The sequence below is a fragment of the Entelurus aequoreus genome, linkage group LG12 (assembly GCF_033978785.1).
Source record: "Entelurus aequoreus isolate RoL-2023_Sb linkage group LG12, RoL_Eaeq_v1.1, whole genome shotgun sequence".
Classification (NCBI taxonomy): domain Eukaryota; kingdom Metazoa; phylum Chordata; class Actinopteri; order Syngnathiformes; family Syngnathidae; genus Entelurus; species Entelurus aequoreus.
The window spans coordinates 62,242,016-62,266,010 of NC_084742.1; the positions used below are offsets into that span (position 1 = coordinate 62,242,016).

Consider the following 23,995-nt stretch of genomic DNA (forward strand, 5'->3'; position numbering starts at 1 on the left):
CTAACGATAAAGGTGAAGTTATAACACTGAAACGCTAGCAACTAACGTCCATCCGCAGTCGGCAGTGTTTTAACTACTTCTAAATCACTAATCCTCGTCTCCATGGCGACAAATGAAGTAAGTTTCTTACAAGTACCATTATCACTGCAGGATGAGGAATAGCTAAACATGCTTCACTACACACTGTAGGAGGATACAATAGCTCACCGGCGTCACAATGTAAACAAACGCCATGGGTGGATGTACACCTGACATCCACTGTAATGATACCAAGTACAGGCACGTATCTAGTCGATACTACTATGATTACGTCGATATTTTTTGGCATCACAACAACTTTCGTTTTTTTAAAAATGTATATTATGTTTATAAAGTCAGGAATTACTTCCCTGGACACATGAGGACTTTGAATATGAATAGAGATGTCCCATAATGGCTTTTTTGCAGATATTCCAATATTGTCCAACTCTCAATTACTGATTCCGATACCAACCGATACCGATATATACAGTCGTGGAATTAACACATTATTATGCCTAATTTTGTTGTGATGCCCCGCTGGATGCATTAAACAATGTAACAAGGTTTTCCAAAATAAATCAACTCAAGTTATGGAAAAAAAATGCCAACATGGCACTGCCATATTTATTATTGAAGTCACAAAGTGCATTATTTTTTTTTAACATGCCTCAAAACAGCAGCTTGGAATTTGGGACATGCTCTCCCTGAGAGAGGCAGGGTTGAGGTGGGGTGCTTGGGGGTAGCGGGGTGTATATTGTAGCGTCCCGGAAGAGTTAGTGCTGCAAGGGGTTCTGGGTATTTGTTCTGTTGTGTTACGGTGCAAATGTTCTCCCGAAATGTGTTTGTCATTCTTGTTTGGTGTGGGTTCACAGTGTGGCGCATATTTGTAACAGTGTCAAACTTGTTTATACGTCCACCCTCAGTGTGACCTGTATGGCTGTTGACCAAGTATGCCTTGCATTCACTTGTGTGTGTGAAAAGCCGTAGATATTATGTGACTGAGCCGGCACGCAAAGGCAGTGCCTTTAAGGTTTATTGGCGCTCTGTACTTCTCCCTACGTCCGTGTACACAGCGGCGTTTTAAAAAAAGTCATACATTTTACTTTTTGAAACCGATACCGATAATTTGGAAACCGATACCGATAATTTCCGACATTACATTTTAAAGCATTTATCGGCCGATAATATCGGCAGTCCGATGTTATCGGACATCGCTAACCAAGAGTATTAATAGTTGAGTGGGCCCCGGTGGTGGAAAAGTTGGGCCCCAAGGTCAAAAAGGTTGAGAACTCCTACTTTAAATGATAGGAGAGTTGGAGTGAAAGAGATGGGTTTCCTGGGGGGAAAAACTGTCTATTTTTTGAGAGAAAATGTGTGAATAGGCAGAGATCTGACCATTTTCATGCTATTTACCGTATTTTTCGGACTATAAGTCGCAGTTTTTTTCATAGTTTGGCCGGGGGTGCAACTTATACGGACTTGTATTATCTTTAAACACCTTTAACTTGTTAACAATATTAACTATATGTGTTAAACATGCTTGTATTATCTTTAAACACCTTTAACTTGTTAACAATATTAACTATATGTGTTAAACATGCTTGTATTATCTTTAAACACCTTTAACTTGTTAACAATATTAACTATATGTGTTAAACATGCTTGTATTATCTTTAAACACCTTTAACTTGTTAACAATGTTAACTATATGTGTTAAACATGCTTGCATTATCTTTAAACACCTTTAACTTGTTACCAATATTAACTATATGTGTTAAACATGCTTGTATTATCTTTAAACACCTTTAACTTGTTAACAATATTAACTATGTGTTAAACATGCTTGTATTATCTTTAAACACCTTTAACTTGTTAACAATATTAACTATATGTGTTAAACATGCTTGCATTATCTTTAAACACCTTTAACTTGTTAACAATATTAACTATATGTGTTAAACATGCTTGTATTATCTTTAAACACCTTTAACTTGTTAACAATATTAACTATATGTGTTAAACATGCTTGTATTATCTTTAAACACCTTTAACTTGTTAACAATATTAACTATATGTGTTAAACATGCTTGTATTATCTTTAAACACCTTTAACTTGTTAACAATTTTAACTATATGTGTTAAACATGCTTGTATTATCTTTAAACACCTTTAACTTGTTAACAATATTAACTATATGTGTTAAACATGCTTGCATTATCTTTAAACACCTTTAACTTGTTAACAATATTAACTATATGTGTTAAACATGCTTGTATTATCTTTAAACACCTTTAACTTGTTAACAATATTAACTATATGTGTTAAACATGCTTGCATTATCTTTAAACACCTTTAACTTGTTAACAATATTAACTATATGTGTTAAACAGGCTTGTTTTATCTTTAAACACCTTTAAATTATTAAAAATATTAATTATGTGTTAAAAATGCTTGTATTATCTTTAAACACCTTTAACTTGCTAACAATATTAACTATATGTGTTAAAAATGCTTGTATTATCTTTAAACACCTTTTACTTGTTAACAATATTAACTATATGTATTAAACATGCTTGCATTATCTTTAAACACCTTTAACTTGTTAACAATATTAACTATATGTGTTAAACATGCTTGCATTATCTTTAAACACCTTTAACTTGTTAACAATATTAACTATATGTGTTAAACATGCTTGCATTATCTTTAAACACCTTTAACTTGTTAACAATATTAACTATATGTGTTAAACATGCTTGTATTATCTTTAAACACCTTTAACTTGTTAACAATATTAACTATATGTGTTAAACATGCTTGTATTATCTTAAACACCTTTAACTTGTTAACAATATAACTATATGTGTTAAACATGCTTGCATTATTTTTAAACACCTTTAACTTGTTAACAATATTAACCATATGTGTTAAACATGCTTGCATTATCTTTAAACACCTTTAACTTGTTAACAATATTAACTATATGTGTTAAACATGCTTGTATTATCTTTAAACACCTTTAACTTGTTAACAATATTAACTATATGTGTTAAACATGCTTGCATTATCTTTAAACACCTTTAACTTGTTAACAATATTAACTATATGTGTTAAACAGGCTGGTATTATCTTTAAACACATTTAGCTTGTTAACAATATTAACTATATGTATTAAACATGCTTGTATTATCTTTAAACACCTTTATCTTGTTAACAATATTAACTATATGTATTAAACATGCTTGTATTATCTTTAAACACCTTTAACTTGTTAACAATATTAACTATATGTGTTAAACATGCTTGTATTATCTTTAAACATCTTTAACTTGTTAACAATATTAACTATACGTGTTAAACATGCTTGTATTATCTTTAAACACCTTCAACTGGTTAACAATATTAACTATATGTGTTAAACATGCATGTATTATCTTTAAATACCTTTAACTTGTTAAAAATATTAACTATATGTGTTAAACATGCTTGCATTATCTTTAAACACATTTATCTTGTTAACAATATTAACTATATGTATTAAACATACTTGTATTATCTTTAAACACCTTTAACTTGTTAACAATATAACTATATGTGTTAAACATGCTTGCATTATCTTTAAACACATTTATCTTGTTAACAATATTAACTATATGTATTAAACATGCTTGTATTATCTTTAAACACCTTTATCTTGTTAACAATATTAACTATATGTATTAAACATGCTTGTATTATCTTTAAACACCTTTAACTTGTTAACAATATTAACTATATGTGTTAAACATGCTTGTATTATCTTTAAACATCTTTAACTTGTTAACAATATTAACTATACGTGTTAAACATGCTTGAATTATCTTTAAACACCTTCAACTTGTTAACAATATTAACTATACGTGTTAAACATGCTTGTATTATCTTTAAATACCTTTAACTTGTTAAAAATATTAACTATATGTGTTAAACATGCTTGCATTATCTTTAAACACATTTATTTTGTTAACAATATTAACTATATGTATTAAACATGCTTGTATTATCTTTAAACACCTTTAACTTGTTAACAATATTAACTATGTGTTAAACATGCTTGTATTATCTTTAAACACCTTTAACTTGTTAACAATATTAACTATATGTGTTAAACATGCTTGTTTTATCTTTAAACACCTTTAACCTGTTAACAATATTAACTATATGTGTTTAACATGCTTGTATTATCTTTAAACACCTTTAACTTGTTAACAATATTAACTATATGTGTTAAACATGCTTGTATTATCTTTAAACACCTTTAACTTGTTAACAATATTAACTATATGTGTTAAACATGCTTGTATTATCTTTAAACATCTTTAACTTGTTAACAATATTAACTATACGTGTTAAACATGCTTGTATTATCTTTAAACACCTTCAACTTGTTAACAATATTAACTATACGTGTTAAACATGCTTGTATTATCTTTAAATACCTTTAACTTGTTAAAAATATTAACTATATGTGTTAAACATGCTTGCATTATCTTTAAACACATTTATCTTGTTAACAATATTAACTATATGTATTAAACATGCTTGTATTATCTTTAAACACCTTCAACTTGTTAACAATATTAACTATATGTGTTAAACATGCTTGTATTATCTTTAAACACCTTTAACTTGTTAACAATATTAACTATATGTGTTAAACATGCTTGTATTATCTTTAAACACCTTTAACTTGTTAACAATATTAACTATATGTGTTAAACATGCTTGCATTATCTTTAAACACCTTTAACTTGTTAACAATATTAACTATATGTATTAAACATGCTTGTATTTTCTTTAAACACCTTTAACTTGTTAACAATATTAACTGTATGTGTTAAACATGCTTGTTTTATCTTTAAACACCTTTAAATTATTAAAAATATTAATTATATGTGTTAAAAATGCTTGCATTATCTTTAAACACCTTTAACTTGTTAACAATATTAACTATATGTGTTAAACATGCTTGCATTATCTTTAAACACCTTTAACTTGTTAACAATATTAACTATACGTGTTAAACATGCTTGCATTATCTTTAAACACCTTCAACTTGTTAACAATATTAACTATATGTGTTAAACATGCTTGCATTATCTTTAAACACCTTTAACTTGTTAACAATATTAACTATACGTGTTAAACATGCTTGTATTATCTTTAAACACCTTCAACTTGTTAACAATATTAACTATATGTGTTAAACATGCTTGTATTATCTTTAAACACCTTTAACTTGTTAACAATATTAACTATACGTGTTAAACATGCTTGTATTATCTTTAAACACCTTTAACTTGTTAACAATATTAACTATACGTGTTAAACATGCTTGTATTATCTTTAAACACCTTTAACTTGTTAACAATATTAACTATATGTGTTAAACATGCTTGTATTATCTTTAAACACCTTTAACTTGTTAACAATATTAACTATATGTGTTAAACATGCTTGCATTATCTTTAAACACCTTTAACTTGTTAACAATATTAACTATATGTGTTAAACATGCTTGTATTATCTTTAAACACCTTAACTTGTTAACAATATTAACTATATGTGTTAAACATGCTTGTATTATCTTTAAACACCTTTAACTTGTTAACAATATTAACTATACGTGTTAAACATGCTTGTATTATCTTTAAACACCTTCAACTTGTTAACAATATTAACTATATGTGTTAAACATGCTTGCATTATCTTTAAACACCTTTAACTTGTTAACAATATTAACTATACGTGTTAAACATGCTTGTATTATCTTTAAACACCTTTAACTTGTTAACAATATTAACTATATGTGTTAAACATGCTTGCATTATCTTTAAACACCTTTAACTTGTTAACAATATTAACTATATGTGTTAAACATGCTTGCATTATCTTTAAACACCTTTAACTTGTTAACAATATTAACTATATGTGTTAAACATGCTTGCATTATCTTTAAACACCTTTAACTTGTTAACAATATTAACTATGTGTTAAACATGCTTGTATTATCTTTAAACACCTTTAACTTGTTAACAATATAACTATATGTGTTAAACATGCTTGCATTATCTTTAAACATCTTTAACTTGTTAACAATATTAACTATATGTGTTAAACATGCTTGTATTATCTTTAAACACCTTTAACTTGTTAACAATATTAACTATATGTGTTAAACATGCTTGTATTATCTTTAAACACCTTTATCTTGTTAACAATATTAACTATATGTGTTAAACATGCTTGTATTATCTTTAAACACCTTTATCTTGTTAACAATATTAACTATATGTGTTAAACATGCTTGTATTATCTTTAAACACCTTTAGCTTGTTAACAATATTAACTATGTGTTAAACATGCTTGTATTATCTTTAAACACCTTTAACTTGTTAACAATATTAACTATATGTGTTAAACATGCTTGCATTATCTTTAAACACCTTTAACTTGTTACCAATATTAACTATATGTGTTAAACATGCTTGTATTATCTTTAAACACCTTTAACTTGTTAACAATATTAACTATGTGTTAAACATGCTTGTATTATCTTTAAACACCTTTAACTTGTTAACAATATTAACTATATGTGTTAAACATGCTTGTTTTATCTTTAAACACCTTTAAATTATTAAAAATATTAATTATATGTGTTAAAAATGCATGCATTATCTTTAAACACCTTTAACTTGTTAACAATATTAACTATATGTGTTAAAAATGCTTGCATTATCTTTAAACACCTTTAACTTGTTAACAATATTAACTATATGTGTTAAACATGCTTGCATTATCTTTAAACACCTTTAACTTGTTAACAATATTAACTATATGTGTTAAACATGCTTGCATTATCTTTAAACACCTTTAACTTGTTAACAATATTAACTATATGTGTTAAACATGCTTGCATTATCTTTAAACACCTTTAACTTGTTAACAATATTAACTATATGTGTTAAACATGCTTGTATTATCTTTAAACACCTTTAACTTGTTAACAATATTAACTATATGTGTTAAACATGCTTGTATTATCTTTAAACACCTTTAACTTGTTAAAAATATTAACTATATGTGTTAAACATGCTTGCATTATCTTTAAACACCTTTAAGTTGTTAACAATATTAACTATATGTGTTAAACATGCTTGTATTATCTTTAAACACCTAATTAGTGAATGAGCTAAATAATATTATTTAGCTCATTCACGTAAGAGACTAGACGTATAAGATTTCATGGGATTTAGCGATTAGGAGTGACAGATTGTTTGGTAAACGTATAGCATGTTCTATATGTTATAGTTATTTGAATGACTCTTACCATAATATGTTACGTTGACATACCAGGCACGTTCTCAGTTGGTTATTTATGCCTCATATAACGTACACTTATTCAGCCTGTTGTTCACTATTCTTTATTTATTTTAAATTGCCTTCCAAATGTCTATTCTTGGTGTTGGCTTTTATCAAATAAATTTCCCCCAAAAATGCGACTTATACTCCAGTGCAACTTAAATGTCTTTTCCCTTCTTTATTATGCATTTTCGGCCGGTGCGACTTATACTCCGAAAAATACGGTTACTTTTTAAGTTGTCTTGAACTGGATTAGTTTGTGTTTGACAAACTAAAAGTCAGAGTAGATTGGACACAGTTGACAAGCATTCTGTCCCTTGTCCAGGTTCTACGAGGAGATCGGAACACCGCTGCTGTCGGACATCAGGATCGACTACGCGGAGGACTCTGTGGAACACGTCACGCAGCATCTCTTCCGCAACTACTTCAACGGCTCGGAGTTGGTCGTGGCCGGCAAGCTGAGCAACCGGAGCGCCGAGTCCCTCCACGTGCAGGTGACGGCCAGCAACGACGACAAGACCGTGGTCCTGGAGGCCGACGTGCCACTACGGCGGCGGCAGTCGGAAACGGAGAAGCATGTGAAGGCGGCGGTGGAGGCGGGCTCTCGGAGCCCGGGCCCCGCGCAGGGATGGGGAGACACTCTGGCTTGGACGGCGAGCCACTTTACGGAACGGGTGTGGGGTTTCCTCAGCGTCAAGGAGAAGCTGCGCTCGCGCCTGCGTAGTCCAACCAGCAGGGGGAGAGAAGAGCTCGTCCAGCAGGCCGCAAATCTGTCAATGACCTATCACTTCCTCACCCCCCTCACCAACATGCTGGTGGACAAGCCCGAGGCGTTGGCGGACGGCACCATGGCGCCCACGTCCGACGTCACGCCAGGCGGCGGCAATCAGCTGCCGGGCGACGAAGAGGGGGGGATTTTGCAGAAAGAAGATGACAGACAGAGTTCAAGTCTTCGCAACAACATCGGTAAGATCACCTGGAGCCATCGTTACAAATCACCTGTCAATTATTCTCTTCCATTAATGTGCTTTGGTACTATTACCCTATTTTCTGGACCAGTGATTTCCTACCACTGTGCCGCACTGTGAGATATTGTCTGGTGTGCCGTGGGAAACTATGCAACTTCACCTAATTGGTCCCAAAAATATTTTTTGCAAGTCAATAATCTTTTTTTTTATTTTTATTTTTATTTTTATTTTTTACTTATTATTTTTTTTTTTTTTGTCCTGTCCAGCTTTTCAGGCAAATCATATAGCAGATGTAGATGCCCATATCGGCTGTTCAGATTTACTTGACAAAAGAGAAGTGTAGGATACTTCTCTTGTTGCCTTATTTGTATTTGACTTTATTAAATATATTTATATTATCATTTGGTGCAGCCGGGCCGGAGCAGGAGGGGATAGAAAGAGAAAAAAAAGGAAGACATTATGGGGACAAGAGGGGGATTAGACAGAGAGACAAAAACAACAACAGCAAATACAACAACAACAATAGAGCAACATCAGCAAATACGACATGTACAAATATGATGGTAAAAGAAATAGCAAATAAGCAGTTAGCAAAAATAAGAAATAATACAGAAATGACAATGAACATTATTACACTACAAATGGAGCAAAACCAATACCAATAGAAATAGCGCTATTGATAATAAACAATACCAATACTTTACCTTTATTATCAACAATACAGTTGTTCAAATGCAACAATACATATACGTAATGATGACTTGAGATACGAAAGAATGCCGAAAAATGGAGGGGAAGAAAGAGAAGCAACCTACATTAACCTTGTAGATTGTTATAGTAACAATAGGTTAAGCTTTGTCAGTGTGCCATGTGTTATACCCAGCAAATCAATAATCGTAATAATGTGCCGTTGTCTACACCGCAAAAAGTCAGTGTTCAAAAACAAGAAACCAAAAAAACCAAAAATGAGGGGTATTTTATTTGAACTAAGCAAAATTATCTGCCAATAGAACAAGAAAATTTGGCTTGTCAAGACTTTCCAAAACAAGTCAAATTAGCTAACTTCAATGAACCCCAAAATACCTTAACATAAGTATATTCTCACTAATAACAAGTGCACTTTTCTTGATAGAAAAAAAAAGAGACCTTTTTGCTCAATATGTTGAAAAATATTCTTAAATGAAGTAAATGCTAGTGCCATTATCTTGACATAATGATATGCGCTCGCCATCATGATTTTTTTTTTTTTTCATGCTTGAAATAAGAAATGATTACATTAAAAAAGTGGTTTTATACTTGTGAGTGTTGATGACACAGCTTTGCAACAGTTGATATTCTAGTTTCAAGCATGTTTTACTCAATATAGGTCATCAAATCTCAGCAACAAGCTGTAATATCTTACTGAGATCATTGAGGATCAAAACACTTAAAACAAGTAAAACACTCTAACATAAAATCTGCTTAGTGAGAAGAATTATCTTATCAGACAGAAAATAGGCAAATATCACCCTTATTTGAGATATTTCATCTTACTTAGATTTCAGTTTTTGCAGTGTAATATAAAGTAGTGTAAAGTTCTTACTTATATCTGTCAGTAAACTCGCTATAAAAGCACTAAAACATACCGGTGTAGTGAGTTTACATTATTCACCCAAGGAACTTTAGTTATTAGAGAGTTCCGGTTGGACGGTTTTTCACGGGACACATTTCCGGCCTTGTTGTTGTTGCACTAGTGAGCCACGGATGAGGAGATGCTGCTCCGTTATTGATTGAAGTAAAGTCTGAATGTCATTAAAACAGTTAGCGCCATCTTTTGACACTTCTTCCACTCCCGGCCTTGCACGCTACACCGCTACAACAAAGATGACGGGGAGAAGACGCTGTCGAAGGTGAGCCACGTAAATAAGACCGCCCACCAAACGGCGCATCCTGAAGCGACTGTCAGAAAGCGACTTGAAGATGATCTGTAAAACATCATCTATGCAACATTTTGACCAAAAAACCACCATCACATGTTATGTAGACAAGTGTTTTTCAACCACTGTGCCGTGGCACACTAGTGTGCCGTGAGATACAGTCTGGTGTGCCGTGGGAGATTATCTAATTTCACCTATTTGGGTTAAAAATATTTTTTTGCAAACCAGTAATTATAGTCTGCAAATAATGTGTTGTTGTTGAGTGTCTAGGCTGTCTAGAGCTCGGCAGAGTAGCCGTGTAATACTCTTCCATATCAGTAGGTGGCAGCTAATTGCTTTGTAGATGTCGGAAACAGCGGGAGGCAGGGTGCAGGTAAAAAGGTTAAACCAAAAATAAACAAAAGGTGAGTGCCCCTAAGAAAAGGCATTGAAGCTTAGGGAAGGCTATGCAGAACAAAACTAAAACTGAACTGGCTGCAAAGAATACAAAAACAGAATGCTGGACGACAGCAAAGACTTACTGCGGAGCAAAGACGGCGTCCACAAAGTACATCCGGACATGACATGACAATCAACAATGTCCCCACAAAGAAGGGTGAAAACAACTGAAATATTCTTGATTGCTAAAACAAAGTAGATGCGGGAAATATCGCTCAAGAGAAAAAGCCACCAAAATAGGAGCGCAAGACACGAACTAAAACACTACACACAGGAAAACAGCAAAAAAGTCCAAATAAGTCAGGGCGTGATGTGACAGGTGGTGACAGTACACCTACTTTGAGACAAGAGCTATAGTCATGCATGCTTGGTTATGCTTTAAAGGCCTACTGAAAGCCACTACTAGCGACCACGCAGTCTGATAGTTTATACATCAATGATGAAATCTTAACATTGCAACACATGCCAATACGGCCGGGTTAACTTATAAAGTGCAATTTTAAATTTCCCGCTAAACTTCCGGTTGAAAACGTCTATGTATGATGACGTATGCGCGTGACGTCAGTGGTTGAAGCGGAAGTATTGGGACACATTGTATCCCAATACAAAAAGCTCTGTTTTCATAGCAAAATTCCACAGTATTCTGGACATCTGTGTTGGTGAATCTTTTGCAATTTCTTTAATGAACAATGGAGACTGCAAAGAAGAAAGTTGTAGGTGGGATCGGTGTATTAGCGGCTGGCTGCAGCAACACAACCAGGAGGACTTTGAGATGGATAGCAGACGCGCTATCCGACGCTAGCCGCCGACCGCATCGATGATCGGGTGAAGTCCTTCGTCGCGCCGTCGATCGCTGGAACGCAGGTGAGCACGGGTGTTGATGAGCAGATGAGGGCTGGCTGGCGTAGGTGGATAGCTAATGTTTTTAGCATAGCTCTGACGAGGTCCCGTAGCTAAGTTAGCTTCAATGGCGTCGTTAGCAACAGCATTGCTAGGCTTCGACAGGCGGCACAGCATTAACCGTGTGGTTAAAGGTCCAGTGTTTGGTTCGGTGTCTCCTGATAGTAGTATTGTTGATCTTCTGTCTATCCTTCCAGTCAGGGGCTTATTTCTTTTGTTTCTATCTGCATTTAAGCACGATGCTATCGCGTTAGCTCCGTAGCTAAAGTGCTTCGCCGATGTATTGTCGTGGAGATAAAAGTCACTGTGAATGTCCATTTCGCGTTCTCGACTCATTTTCAAGAGGATATAGTATCCGAGGTGGTTTAAAATACAAATCCGTGATCCACAATAGAAAAAGGAGAAAGTGTGGAATCCAATGAGCCAGCTTGTACCTAAGTTACGGTCAGAGCGAAAAAAAAGATACGTCCTGCACTGCACTCTAGTCCTTCACTCTCACGTTCCTCATCCACAAATCTTTCATCCTGGCTCAAATGAATGGGGTAATCGTCGCTTTCTCGGTCCGAATCGCTCTCGCTGCTGGTGTAAACAATGGGGAAATGTGGGGAGCCTTTCAACCTGCGACGTCACGCTACTTCCGGTACAGGCAAGGCTTTTTTTTTATCAGCGACCAAAAGTTGCGAACTCTATCGTCGATGTTCTCTACTAAATCCTTTCAGCAAAAATATGGCAATATCGCAAAATGATCAAGTATGACACAGAATGGATCTGCTATCCCCGTTTAAATAAAACAATTTCATTTCAGTAGGCCTTTAAAGTCATATCCAACAATTGCGACAACGACTTTTTACTGTCAACTGAGTTTCGTTTTTCAATGATTTCTGCTGGCGGTGTGCCTCTGGATATTTTCAACGCAAAAAAATGTGCCTTGGCTCAAAAAAGGTTGAAAAACACTGATGTAGACCACAAGGAAGTCTTTTTAAGTTGGAAAAAAATCATGATATAACCCAGGGGTGTCAAACTCATTTTAGATGGGGGGCCACATGGAGAAAAATCTACTCCCAAGTGGGCCGGACTGGTGAAATCACGGCACGATAACTTAAAAATAAAGACAACTTCAGTGAACAATGGGAGACCGGGCTTTCTGCTCCGCTGCTCCCAGTCTGTGGAACGCTCTCCCTGACCACCTGAGGGCACCACAGACTGTGGATGCTTTTAAAAAAGGCTTGAAAACCCTTCTTTTTTAAAAAAAGCCTTTTTTTTTTTTTTTTAGATGTATGCATACTAGTTTTAGCTATTTGGCTGTTCTAGTTTTTATTTCTTTTTTATTATCTTTTTATTTTTTTCTAATTTATTTATTTTATTTTATTTTTTTAATACACTGTAGCACTTTGAGGTTGTTTACTCAATGTAAAGTGCTTTTTACAAATAAAATCTATTATTATTATTATTATTAAAAAAATAATATAAAAATCAAATTACAGGATGTTATTTATGTAGTTTGCTTACATCGTGTGGTTTATTTATTTATTTTTTTTTTTACATATGTAGCATAATCTAGAAAGACACAAATAATTGCTATTGTGCCATCTAGTGGACACAATTAAAACAGCAGTTTCTTTCATTCAAAAATTTCGGCTCATTTTTATACTTAGTAAACTCATCCCACGGGCCAGATAAAACCTGTTCACGGGCCTGATCCGGCCCACGGGCCTTACGTTTGACACCCCTGATATAACCCCTTTAAGTGCGCCTTATAGTCCGGTGCGCCTTTTGTATGAAAATAGACCTGACTAGACCCGCTCATCGGCAGTGCGCCTTATAATCCGGTGCGCCCTGTGGCCCGGAAAATACGGTATACATACAATATAAATGGAATCATATGACAATCTGACAGCACAAGAAAACAATCCCACTTTAATGTTGGACACGTCCAAAAGGAGTGGGAAGAACCTGAGTTTATATGATCTCACCCCTGTTCCACGGTGCTGCAGAGCAGGAAGAACGATGCATCAGGCCGACAGGAAACTAAACATGCATTCTCTCCTACTCGCAGGCCAAGTGGAGAGGAGACCCGCCAAGAAGTCTGTCACCATCTCCAAAACATCAGGTGACGCCACATTCTTCCATTAAAGTGCTCGCACAGCACACCTCCAGCCTGTCATTTGCACGCCGCTTCACACGGCCACCACAACCAGAGCCGAGGGTCTAATTGGGAGTGAGGCGTTTGTGTTACAGCAAAGAACAAGGAGGCTAATTACCCTGTTATTACAGTCGCTCTGTCATCACACTGCTCTTTATCTTGCTGGCTTCTCACAGCCTTAAGATGGATAGACTCGGCAAATAATACATCAAAAAGAATAAATAAACAAGTTCTGTTTCATACGAAGGCAAAGATCAAGGATGTGTGTACTGCGTATTAAAAACTGTTCAGTTTATGTGGAACACGCATGTACGATACAATGTACTGCATCACATATTTCTAGTTGTTTCATGACAGCACCTCCGAAAAGGAGTAGGAAGAAGCAGAGCTTATTTAATCCTACCCCTTTTCATACCATAGCCATCTTATCCCATTTCCTTGTTCTCTGTAACAGAACAGTGAACAAATAAATAATGAATAGAGATGTCCGATAATATCGGTAAATTATCGGTATCGTTTTTTTTATTATCGGTATCGTTTTTTATTTTTGTATTTTTTAGGGAATAAGCGGTAGAAAATGGATGGGATGGATTAAATCAACATAAAAAAAACACAAGATACACTCACAATTAGTGCACCAACCCGAAAAACCTCCCTCCCCCATTTACACTCATTGTAAGTGTATCTTGTGTTTTTTATGTTGATTTAATTTAAAACAAATTAGTCTCATTTACACAAAAGGGTTGTTTATTTATCAATCAATCAATGTTTATTTATATAGCCCTAAATCACAAGTGTCTCAAAGGGCTGTACAAGCCACAACGACATCCTCGGTACAGAGCCCACATACGGGCAAGGAAAAACTCACCCCAGTGGGACGTCGGTGAATGACTATGAGAAACCTTGGAGAGGACCGCATATGTGGGTAACCCCCCCCCTCTAGGGGAGACCGAAAGCAACGGATGTCGAGTGGGTCTGACATAACATTGTGAAAGTCCAGTCCACAGTGGATCCAACACATCAGCGGGAGTCCAGTCCACAGCGGGGCCAACAGGAAACCATCCCGAGCGGAGACGGGTCAGCAGCGCAGAGATGTCCCCAACCGATGCACAGGCTAGTGGTCCACCCGGGGTCCCGGCTCTGGACAGCCAGCACTTCATCCATGGCCACCGGACCTATGCAACTCCCCCTCGCAAGGGACAGGGGAGAAGAGGAGAGAAGAAAAGAAACGGCAGATCAACTGGTCTAAAAAAGGGGGGGTCTATTTAAAGGCTAGATTATACAAATGAGTTTTAAGATGGGACTTAAAAGCTTCTACTGTTATATATACTGTTATACATTTATGTTATTAATATTCTGCTTCCTACATTATATATCAATATATATCAATACAGTCTGCAAGGGATACAGTCCGTAAGCACACATGATTGTGCGTGCTGCTGCTCCACTAATAGTACTAACCTTTAACAGTTAATTTTACTCATTTTCATTCATTACTAGTTTCTATGTAATTGTTTTTATATTGTTTTACTTTCTTTTTTATTGAAGAAAATGTTTTTAAAAAAAAAAAAAAAGTATCTTATTTTATGTAATAAATTTTTTTTCAAAAAGCACCTTATCTTCACCATACCTGGTTGTCCAAATTAGGCATAATAATGTTTTAATTCCACGACTGTATATAGCGGCAGGGACGTGCACATGATTATAGAGGGGCAGGGGCTCAAAGTCAGAAAAGGGCAGGAATTATTTTTTTTTGGTCCTTTACACAATATGGAAATTAATGTAAAATTAAATTTGCTAATAGGAAGCTAACTACTACTAACTGTGTGTCCTTTGTAGGTAAAAGTGATTGCCATTTCTTTTGTGTCAACAAATTATGGTCATAATGAGTTAATTCACATTATCATAGGCTTGGAAGACATGAAAAGCAACAAAACACTGGTTTATTATTAGGCTATTTATTGTTAAAAATAAGCACTTTAATATTGAACATTGAACAGTGCAACATGAACTTTGAAAAATAATACAAAAATAAATACCCAAATGTAAAAAAATTCAATGTTAAAATCTGTCCTTCTTCCCTTAACTTGATGAAAACACCATCAAGTTGTAACTTATGGTCTATCTCACTTAATGCTCAGACTAAACAACTGAAACGCAATACAGGGCCAAAAATATGGACCAGGGGCCAGTAGAGGGCTGTATCCTTTCTTTTTTTGGCATTGTGCTGCAGGCATAATCAACATGAATCAAGTTTAAACACAGATGGTAATATTCCTAACAGATAACCTACATCTTATATCCCCAGAATGCTGAAATTATTATTATTATTAATAATAATAATAATAATTATTATTATTATCATTGTTCTTCTTATTATTATTGTTATTATTATCATTATTATTATTATTATTTTGTTAACCCACACAGTAATAGCAAAGTTGCAATAACCTTATATCTAAAACTCTACTGTGAGAGAAATGTGATCCGCTGTAAACACAGTGCATTTTATTTTGAAAATTAACCCGGTGTTTTATTTTGTATTTTGTACATTACTTCCTGTCCTGCACGATTCGCTCTGCTCTGTGCGGACTTGATGTGCCGTGCTCAATTGATGCGCCGTGCTCCGAGTCCGACAAAAACAGAAGCTGACACATTGACTAATAGAATAATACAGCGTTTTTCTGAAATATTACCCATGTTAGATGCTGAATAAGTGGACGGCGACTAGACCATAACATAACTCACAGGTTCAAGTTGCTCCACTGTCACGTCTCAGGGGCGCAGTAACTTGGCTCTCTCTCCTCTCACTTACTCACTCACTCACCCTCTCTCTCTCTCTCTCTCTCTCTCTCTCTCTCTCTCACTTGCTCTCTGGCGGAAGCGGCGGGCTCAAACAACCCGGTATTACAAGAAAACGTGGAGTTTTTGTACCGCTGTTTTTTTTTTTTTTTTCTGTTTTTTACATCCCTGACAGGAATTTATTAATGTTGTTTCAAGAAAAAAACAAAACAAAAACAAAAAACACACCCACACAGGCAGAGGGCACTTTTTAAGACGAGGCAAAAAAGGGCAGGGGCTCAGGCACCCATAGGGCCCTATGTGTGCACGTGCCTGTATATCGGTATCGGTTGATATCGGTATCGGTAATTAAGAGTTGGACAATATCGGAATATCGGCAAAAAAGCCGGGTTGCCGCGGCACAAAAACACTGGTCTAGAGCAAGTTTTGCTTTATTCATTATTGACGTGTTTCTTGCTACTTTGTTGCATATTTTTGACATGAGGTTTCCAATTCATTTTATCATCTATTATTACACCCAAAAATGTGTTTTCTTTGAGCCTTTCAATATTTACTCCGTCTATTTGTATTTGTGTTTCTCTGCTACTGTTACCAACTAGCATTATTTTAGTTTTACTGAGATTCAAAGATAGTCTGTTTTTGTCAAAGCATCTTCTTAATTTGTTCATTTCTTCTGTTATTATTTGTATTATCTTCTGTGTGTTCTCTCCTGAACAAAACACAGTTGTGTCATCTGCAAATAAAACTAACTTTAACTAACTTTACAAATGTCATTTATATAGAGATTGAACAATTCTGGTCCTAGTATTGATCCCTGAGGGTACGCCACAAGATATTTTCAGCTTTGTAGAAGTGTGTTCGCCTATCTTCCTATCCTGTTGGTTAAGTAGCTTCTTACCCACGAACTGTTGTTCATTTCAGCGGACGGTGACCCTCACTTTGTGGTGGACTTTCCTCTCAGCAAGATGGCCGTCTGCTTCAATATCAACGGCGAGCCGGGAGACGTCCTGCGCCTCGTTTCCGATCACAGCTTTTCTGGTACAACACCCATGACACGTTATGATGACGATGTGGAAACTAAACATGAACATGATACATATTTGAATATGATACATAATTGAACATCATATTGATTGGTGCAAATATGACAATATATTTACTGCAAACATGGATGCAAATATGATACATATTGATTGGTGCAATTAAAAACACAACGACACATTTACTGCAAACATGATATGGATTGGTGCACATATGATACAGATTTGAATATCATACTGATTGGTGCAAATATGACGATATATTTACTGCAAACTTGTTATGGATGACAATATGATCCATATTTGAACATCAAATTGATACATATTTGAACATCATATTGATTGATGCAAATATGATGATATATTTACAGCAAATGTAATATGGAGTGATGTAAATATGATACATATTTCAACATCATATTGATTCGTGCAAATATGACAATATATTTACTGCAAACATATTATGGATGCAAATATGATACATATTGATTGTTGAAATTGCAAACACAACGACACATTTACTGCAAACATGATATGGATTGGTGCACATACGATACAGATTTGAATATCATACATGATATGAATTGGTGCAAATATGATGATATATTTACTGCAAACTTGTTATGGATGTAAATATGATACATATTTGAACATCAAATGGATACATATTTGAACATCATATTGATTGATGCAAATATGATGATATATTTACCGCAAATATAATATGGAGTGATGTAAATATGATACATATTTGAACATCATATTGATTGGTGCAAATATGACAATATATTTACTGCAAACATGGATGCAAATATGATACATATTGATTGGTGCAATTAAAAACACAACGACACATTTACTGCAAACATGATATGGATTGGTGCACATATGATACAGATTTGAATATCATACCGATTGGTGCATATATGACGATATATTTACTGCAAACTTGTTATGGATGAAAATATGATCCATATTTGAACATCAAATTGATACATATTTGAACATCATATTGATTGATGCAAATATGATGATATATTTACAGCAAATGTAATATGGAGTGATGTAAATATGATACATATTTCAACATCATATTGATTGTTGCAAATATGACAATATATTTACTGCAAACATATTATGGATGCAAATATGATACATATTGATTGTTGAAATTGCAAACACAACGACACATTTACTGCAAACATGATATGGATTGGTGCACATACGATACAGATTTGAATATCATACATGATATGAATTGGTGCAAATATGATGATATATTTACTGCAAACTTGTTATGGATGTAAATATGATACATATTTGAACATCAAATTGATCCATATTTGAACATCAAATGGATACATATTTGAACATCATATTGATTGATGCAAATATGATGATATATTTACTGCAAATATAATATGAAGTGATGTAAATATGATACATATTTAAACATCATATTGATTGGTGCAAATATGACAATATATTTACTGCAAACATGATATAGATGCAAATATGATACATATTGATTGGGGCAAATATGACAATATATTTACTGCAAACATGTTATAGATGCAAATATGATACATATTGATTGGTGCAAATATGACAATATATTTACTGCAAACATGTTATGGATGCAAATATGATACATATTGATTGGTGCAAATATGACAATATATTTACTGCAAACATGTTATAGATGCAAATATGATACATATTGATTGGGGCAAATATGATAATATATTTACTGCAAACATGTTATGGATGCAAATATGATACATATTGATTGGGGCAAATATGATGATATATTTACTGCAAACATATATTGGATGCAAATATGATACATATTGATTGGGGAAAATATGATAATATATTTACTGCAAACATGTTATAGATGCAAATATGATACATATTGATTGGTGCAAATATGATAATATATTTACTGCAAACATGTTATAGATGCAAATATGATACATATTGATTGGGGCAAATATGATAATATATTTACTGCAAACATGTTATAGATGCAAATATGATACATATTGATTGGGGCAAATATGATAATATATTTACTGCAAACATGTTATAGATGCAAATATGATACATATTGATTGGTGCAAATATGACAATATATTTACTGCAAACATGTTATAGATGCAAATATGATACATATTGATTGGGGCAAATATGATAATATATTTACTGCAAACATGTAATGGATGCACATATGATACATATTGATTGGGGCAAATATGACAATATATTTACTGCAAACATGTTATAGATGCAAATATGATACATATTGATTGGTGCAAATATGACAATATATTTACTGCAAACATGATATAGATGCAAATATGATACATATTGATTGGGGCAAATATGACAATATATTTACTGCAAACATGTTATAGATGCAAATATGATACATATTGATTGGTGCAAATATGACAATATATTTACTGCAAACATGTTATGGATGCAAATATGATACATATTGATTGGGGCAAATATGATAATATATTTACTGCAAACATGTTATAGATGCAAATATGATACATATTGATTGGGGCAAATATGATAATATATTTACTGCAAACATGTTATGGATGCAAATATGATACATATTGATTGGGGCAAATATGATAATATATTTACTGCAAACATGTTATGGATGCAAATATGATACATATTGATTGGGGCAAATATGATAATATATTTACTGCAAACATGTTATAGATGCAAATATGATACATATTGATTGGTGCAAATATGATAATATATTTACTGCAAACATGTTATAGATGCAAATATGATACATATTGATTGGGGCAAATATGATAATATATTTACTGCAAACATGTTATGGATGCAAATATGATACATATTGATTTGCCCTGTGATGAGGTGGCGACTTGTCCAGGGTGTACCCCGCCTTCTGCCCGATTGTAGCTGAGATAGGCTCCAGCGCCCCCCGCGACCCCGAAGGGAATAAGCGGTAGAAAATGGATGGATGGATGGATGATTGGGGCAAATGTGACAATATATTTACTGCAAACATATAATGGATGCAAATATGATACATATTGATTGGGGAAAATATGACAATAAATTTACTGCAAACATGTTATGGATGCAAATATGATACATATTGATTGGGGCAAATATGACAATATATTTACTACAAACATGTTATGGATGCAAATATGATACATATTGATTGTTGCAATTACAAACATGACGACACATTTACTGCAAACATAATATGGATTGGTGCACATATGATACAGATTTGAATATCATGCTGATTGGTGCAAATATGATGATATATTTACCGCAAATATGATATGGAGTGATGTAAATATGATACATATTTCAACATCATATTGATTGTTGCAAATATGACGATATATTTACTGCAAACTTGTTACGGATGCAAATATGATACATATTTGAACATCAAATTGATACATATTTGAACATCATATTGATTGATGCAAGTATGATGATATATTTACTGCAAATATGATATGGAGTGATGTAAATATGATACATATTTGAACATCATATTGATTGGTGCAAATATGACGATATATTTACTGCAAACATGTTATGGATGCAAATATGATACATATTGATTGTTGCAAATATGATGATATATTTACTGCAAACATGTTATGGATGCAAATATGATACATATTGATTGGGGCAAATATGATGATATATTTACTGCAAACATATACTGGATGCAAATATGATACATATTGATTGGTGCAACTGCAAACACGACGACACATTTACTGCATACATGATATGGATTGGTGCACATATGATACAGATTTGAATATCATGCTGATTGGTGCAAATATGATGATATATTTACCGCAAATATGATATGGAGTGATGTAAATATGATACATATTTGAACATCATATTGATTGTTGCAAATATGGCGACACATTTACTGCAAACTTGTTACGGATGCAAATATGATACATATTTGAACATCAAATTGATAAATATTTGAACATCATATTGATTGATGCAAATATGATGATATATTTACGGCAAATATGATATGGAGTGATGTAAATATGATACATATTTCAACATCATATTGATTGGTGCAAATATGACAATATATTTACTGCAAACATGTTATGGATGCAAATATGATACATATTGATTGGTGCAACTGCAAACACGACGACACATTTACTGCAAACATGATATGGATTGTTGCACATATGATACAGATTTGAATATCACACTGATTGGTGCAAATATGATGATATATTTACTGCAAATATGATATGGAGTGATGTAAATATGATACATATTTCAACATCATATTGATTGTTGCAAATATGACGATACATTTACTGCAAACTTGTTGTGGATGCAAATATGATACATATTGATTAGTGCAAATGTGATGATATATTTGCAGCAAACATATAATGGATGCAAATATGATACATATCGATTGTTGAAATTGCAAACACGACACATTTACTGCAAACATGATATGGACTGTTGCACATATGATACAGATTTGAATATCATACTGATTGGTGCAAATATGACAATATATTTACTGCAAACATATAATGGATGCAAATATGATACATATTAATTGGTGCAACTGCAAACACGATGACACATTTACTGCAAACATGATATGGATTGTTGCACATATGATACAGATTTGAATATCATGCTGATTGGTGCAAGTATGACGATATATTTACTGAAAATATGATATGGAGTGATGTAAATATGATACATATTTGAACATCATATTGATTGGAGCAAATATGATGATATATTTACCGCAAATATGATATGGAGTGATGCAAATATGATACATATTTCAACCTCATATTGATTGGGGCAAATATGAAGATATATATACTGCATATATGATATGGATGCAAATATGATACATATTTGAACAGGAAATTGCTAAATATGATGTTAGTTCCGGCCCTGGTAGTGAGCCACAATTCTCAAGGTGTTCTCTTCAGGCGTGACGGTGAACGGTAAACTCATCGGCGCCCCGCCCCCGCCCGGCAGCCACAAGCACCGGCGCACATACTTCAGCACCATCACCATCGTGGTGGACCGCCCCCGGCGCGCCTACATCGAGGTGACGCCCAACAAGGTCATCCTGGACGGGCGGGATCGCCTGGTGCTGCCCTGCCGCTCCAGCGTCTCCGTGGACAGCGGCGCCCTCTCCGTGGCCATCGCGGCCAAGTCCAACGTGACGGTGGGCGTCGGCGGCGGCGTCAGCTTCGTGATCCTGCTGCACCGCTACAAGAACCCCGCCCCCCACCAGAGAGACCACCTGGGCTTCTACGTCCAGGACAGCAAGGGGCTGTCACGCGGCTGCCACGGCCTCCTGGGTAGGCGGCGCCCACCTCGTGTCATTTTTGGTCCGCTCGTGACCTCTCACCTCCTTGCAGGTCAGTTCCTGTACGAGGAGGTGGCGCTGGCCGCAGGAGAAAAGGACGGGGAGCCCTCGGCGCTCCTCAAGGTGAGGGGCCGCTCGGTGCCGGTGGTCCGGAAGAGGCGGCGCATCTACAGCGGCGCTCAAAGCGTGGACTGCTGGTTCGCCAGGAACAACGGCGCCAAGCTCATAGACGGACAGTACCAGGACTATGTGGCGCCGCACATGTTTGACACGGGGGAGCCGGCGCACGGATCCAACCGGGCGTGAGGTCTCGCTCATTAACAGGTACCCTTTTTATCTGCACTCACACCGCCCGTTTGGTACTGGACTGTAGAAGGCTACCGAAGTTAGTACTCTCAGTTTTTATTACGTAATGAACTTTATAATTAACTAAGATTTTGATACTGTAATCATTTGATACGTGTAAATAAAATGTTTGTTTTTAGCAGGGGTTCTTTATCTTTTTTTACCCAACTTTTCCACTACAGAGGGTCCCGGGGCACACTCAAATAGGGATTTCCGATAATATCGGACTGGCAATGTTATCAACCGATAAATGCTTTAAAATGTAATATTGGAAATTATCGGTATCGGTCACATGACATCTACGGCTTTTCACACACACAAGTGAATACACTTGGTCAACAGCCATACAGGTCACACTGAGGGTGACCGTTTTTTAAAAACATGTTGAGCTAATACTTGCAAAGAATCTCGTTTCTCAGTGTGAACATGAAATATCTTGTCTTTGCAGTCTATTCTATTGAATATAAGTTGAAAAGGATTTCATTGTGTTCTCTTTTTATTGAGCATTTACACAACGTGACAACTTCACTGCTTTTGGGGTCTGTATACGTCATCCAAAAGAACTTGGGAGTGACCAGCGTGTTTTATTCCCAGTCTGTCAGCGT

General features: G+C 34.7%; 1 protein-coding gene across 1 annotated transcript in view; it reads left to right on the forward strand.

Moving 5' to 3' along the window:
* itih5 (inter-alpha-trypsin inhibitor heavy chain 5) overlaps positions 1–23,995 on the forward strand; it is a 51,479-nt gene that overhangs the window by 27,401 nt on the left and 83 nt on the right. Inside the window, exons 11-16 of the mRNA XM_062066389.1 lie at positions 7,748–8,388; positions 13,701–13,754; positions 17,511–17,627; positions 22,660–23,037; positions 23,098–23,369; positions 23,985–23,995. The exon at positions 23,985–23,995 is cut by the window's right edge and continues 83 nt beyond it. Coding sequence (XP_061922373.1) covers positions 7,748–8,388; positions 13,701–13,754; positions 17,511–17,627; positions 22,660–23,037; positions 23,098–23,351 — 1,444 coding nt within the window. The 3' untranslated portion in view covers positions 23,352–23,369; positions 23,985–23,995. The remainder of the gene's footprint in view (positions 1–7,747; positions 8,389–13,700; positions 13,755–17,510; positions 17,628–22,659; positions 23,038–23,097; positions 23,370–23,984) is intronic.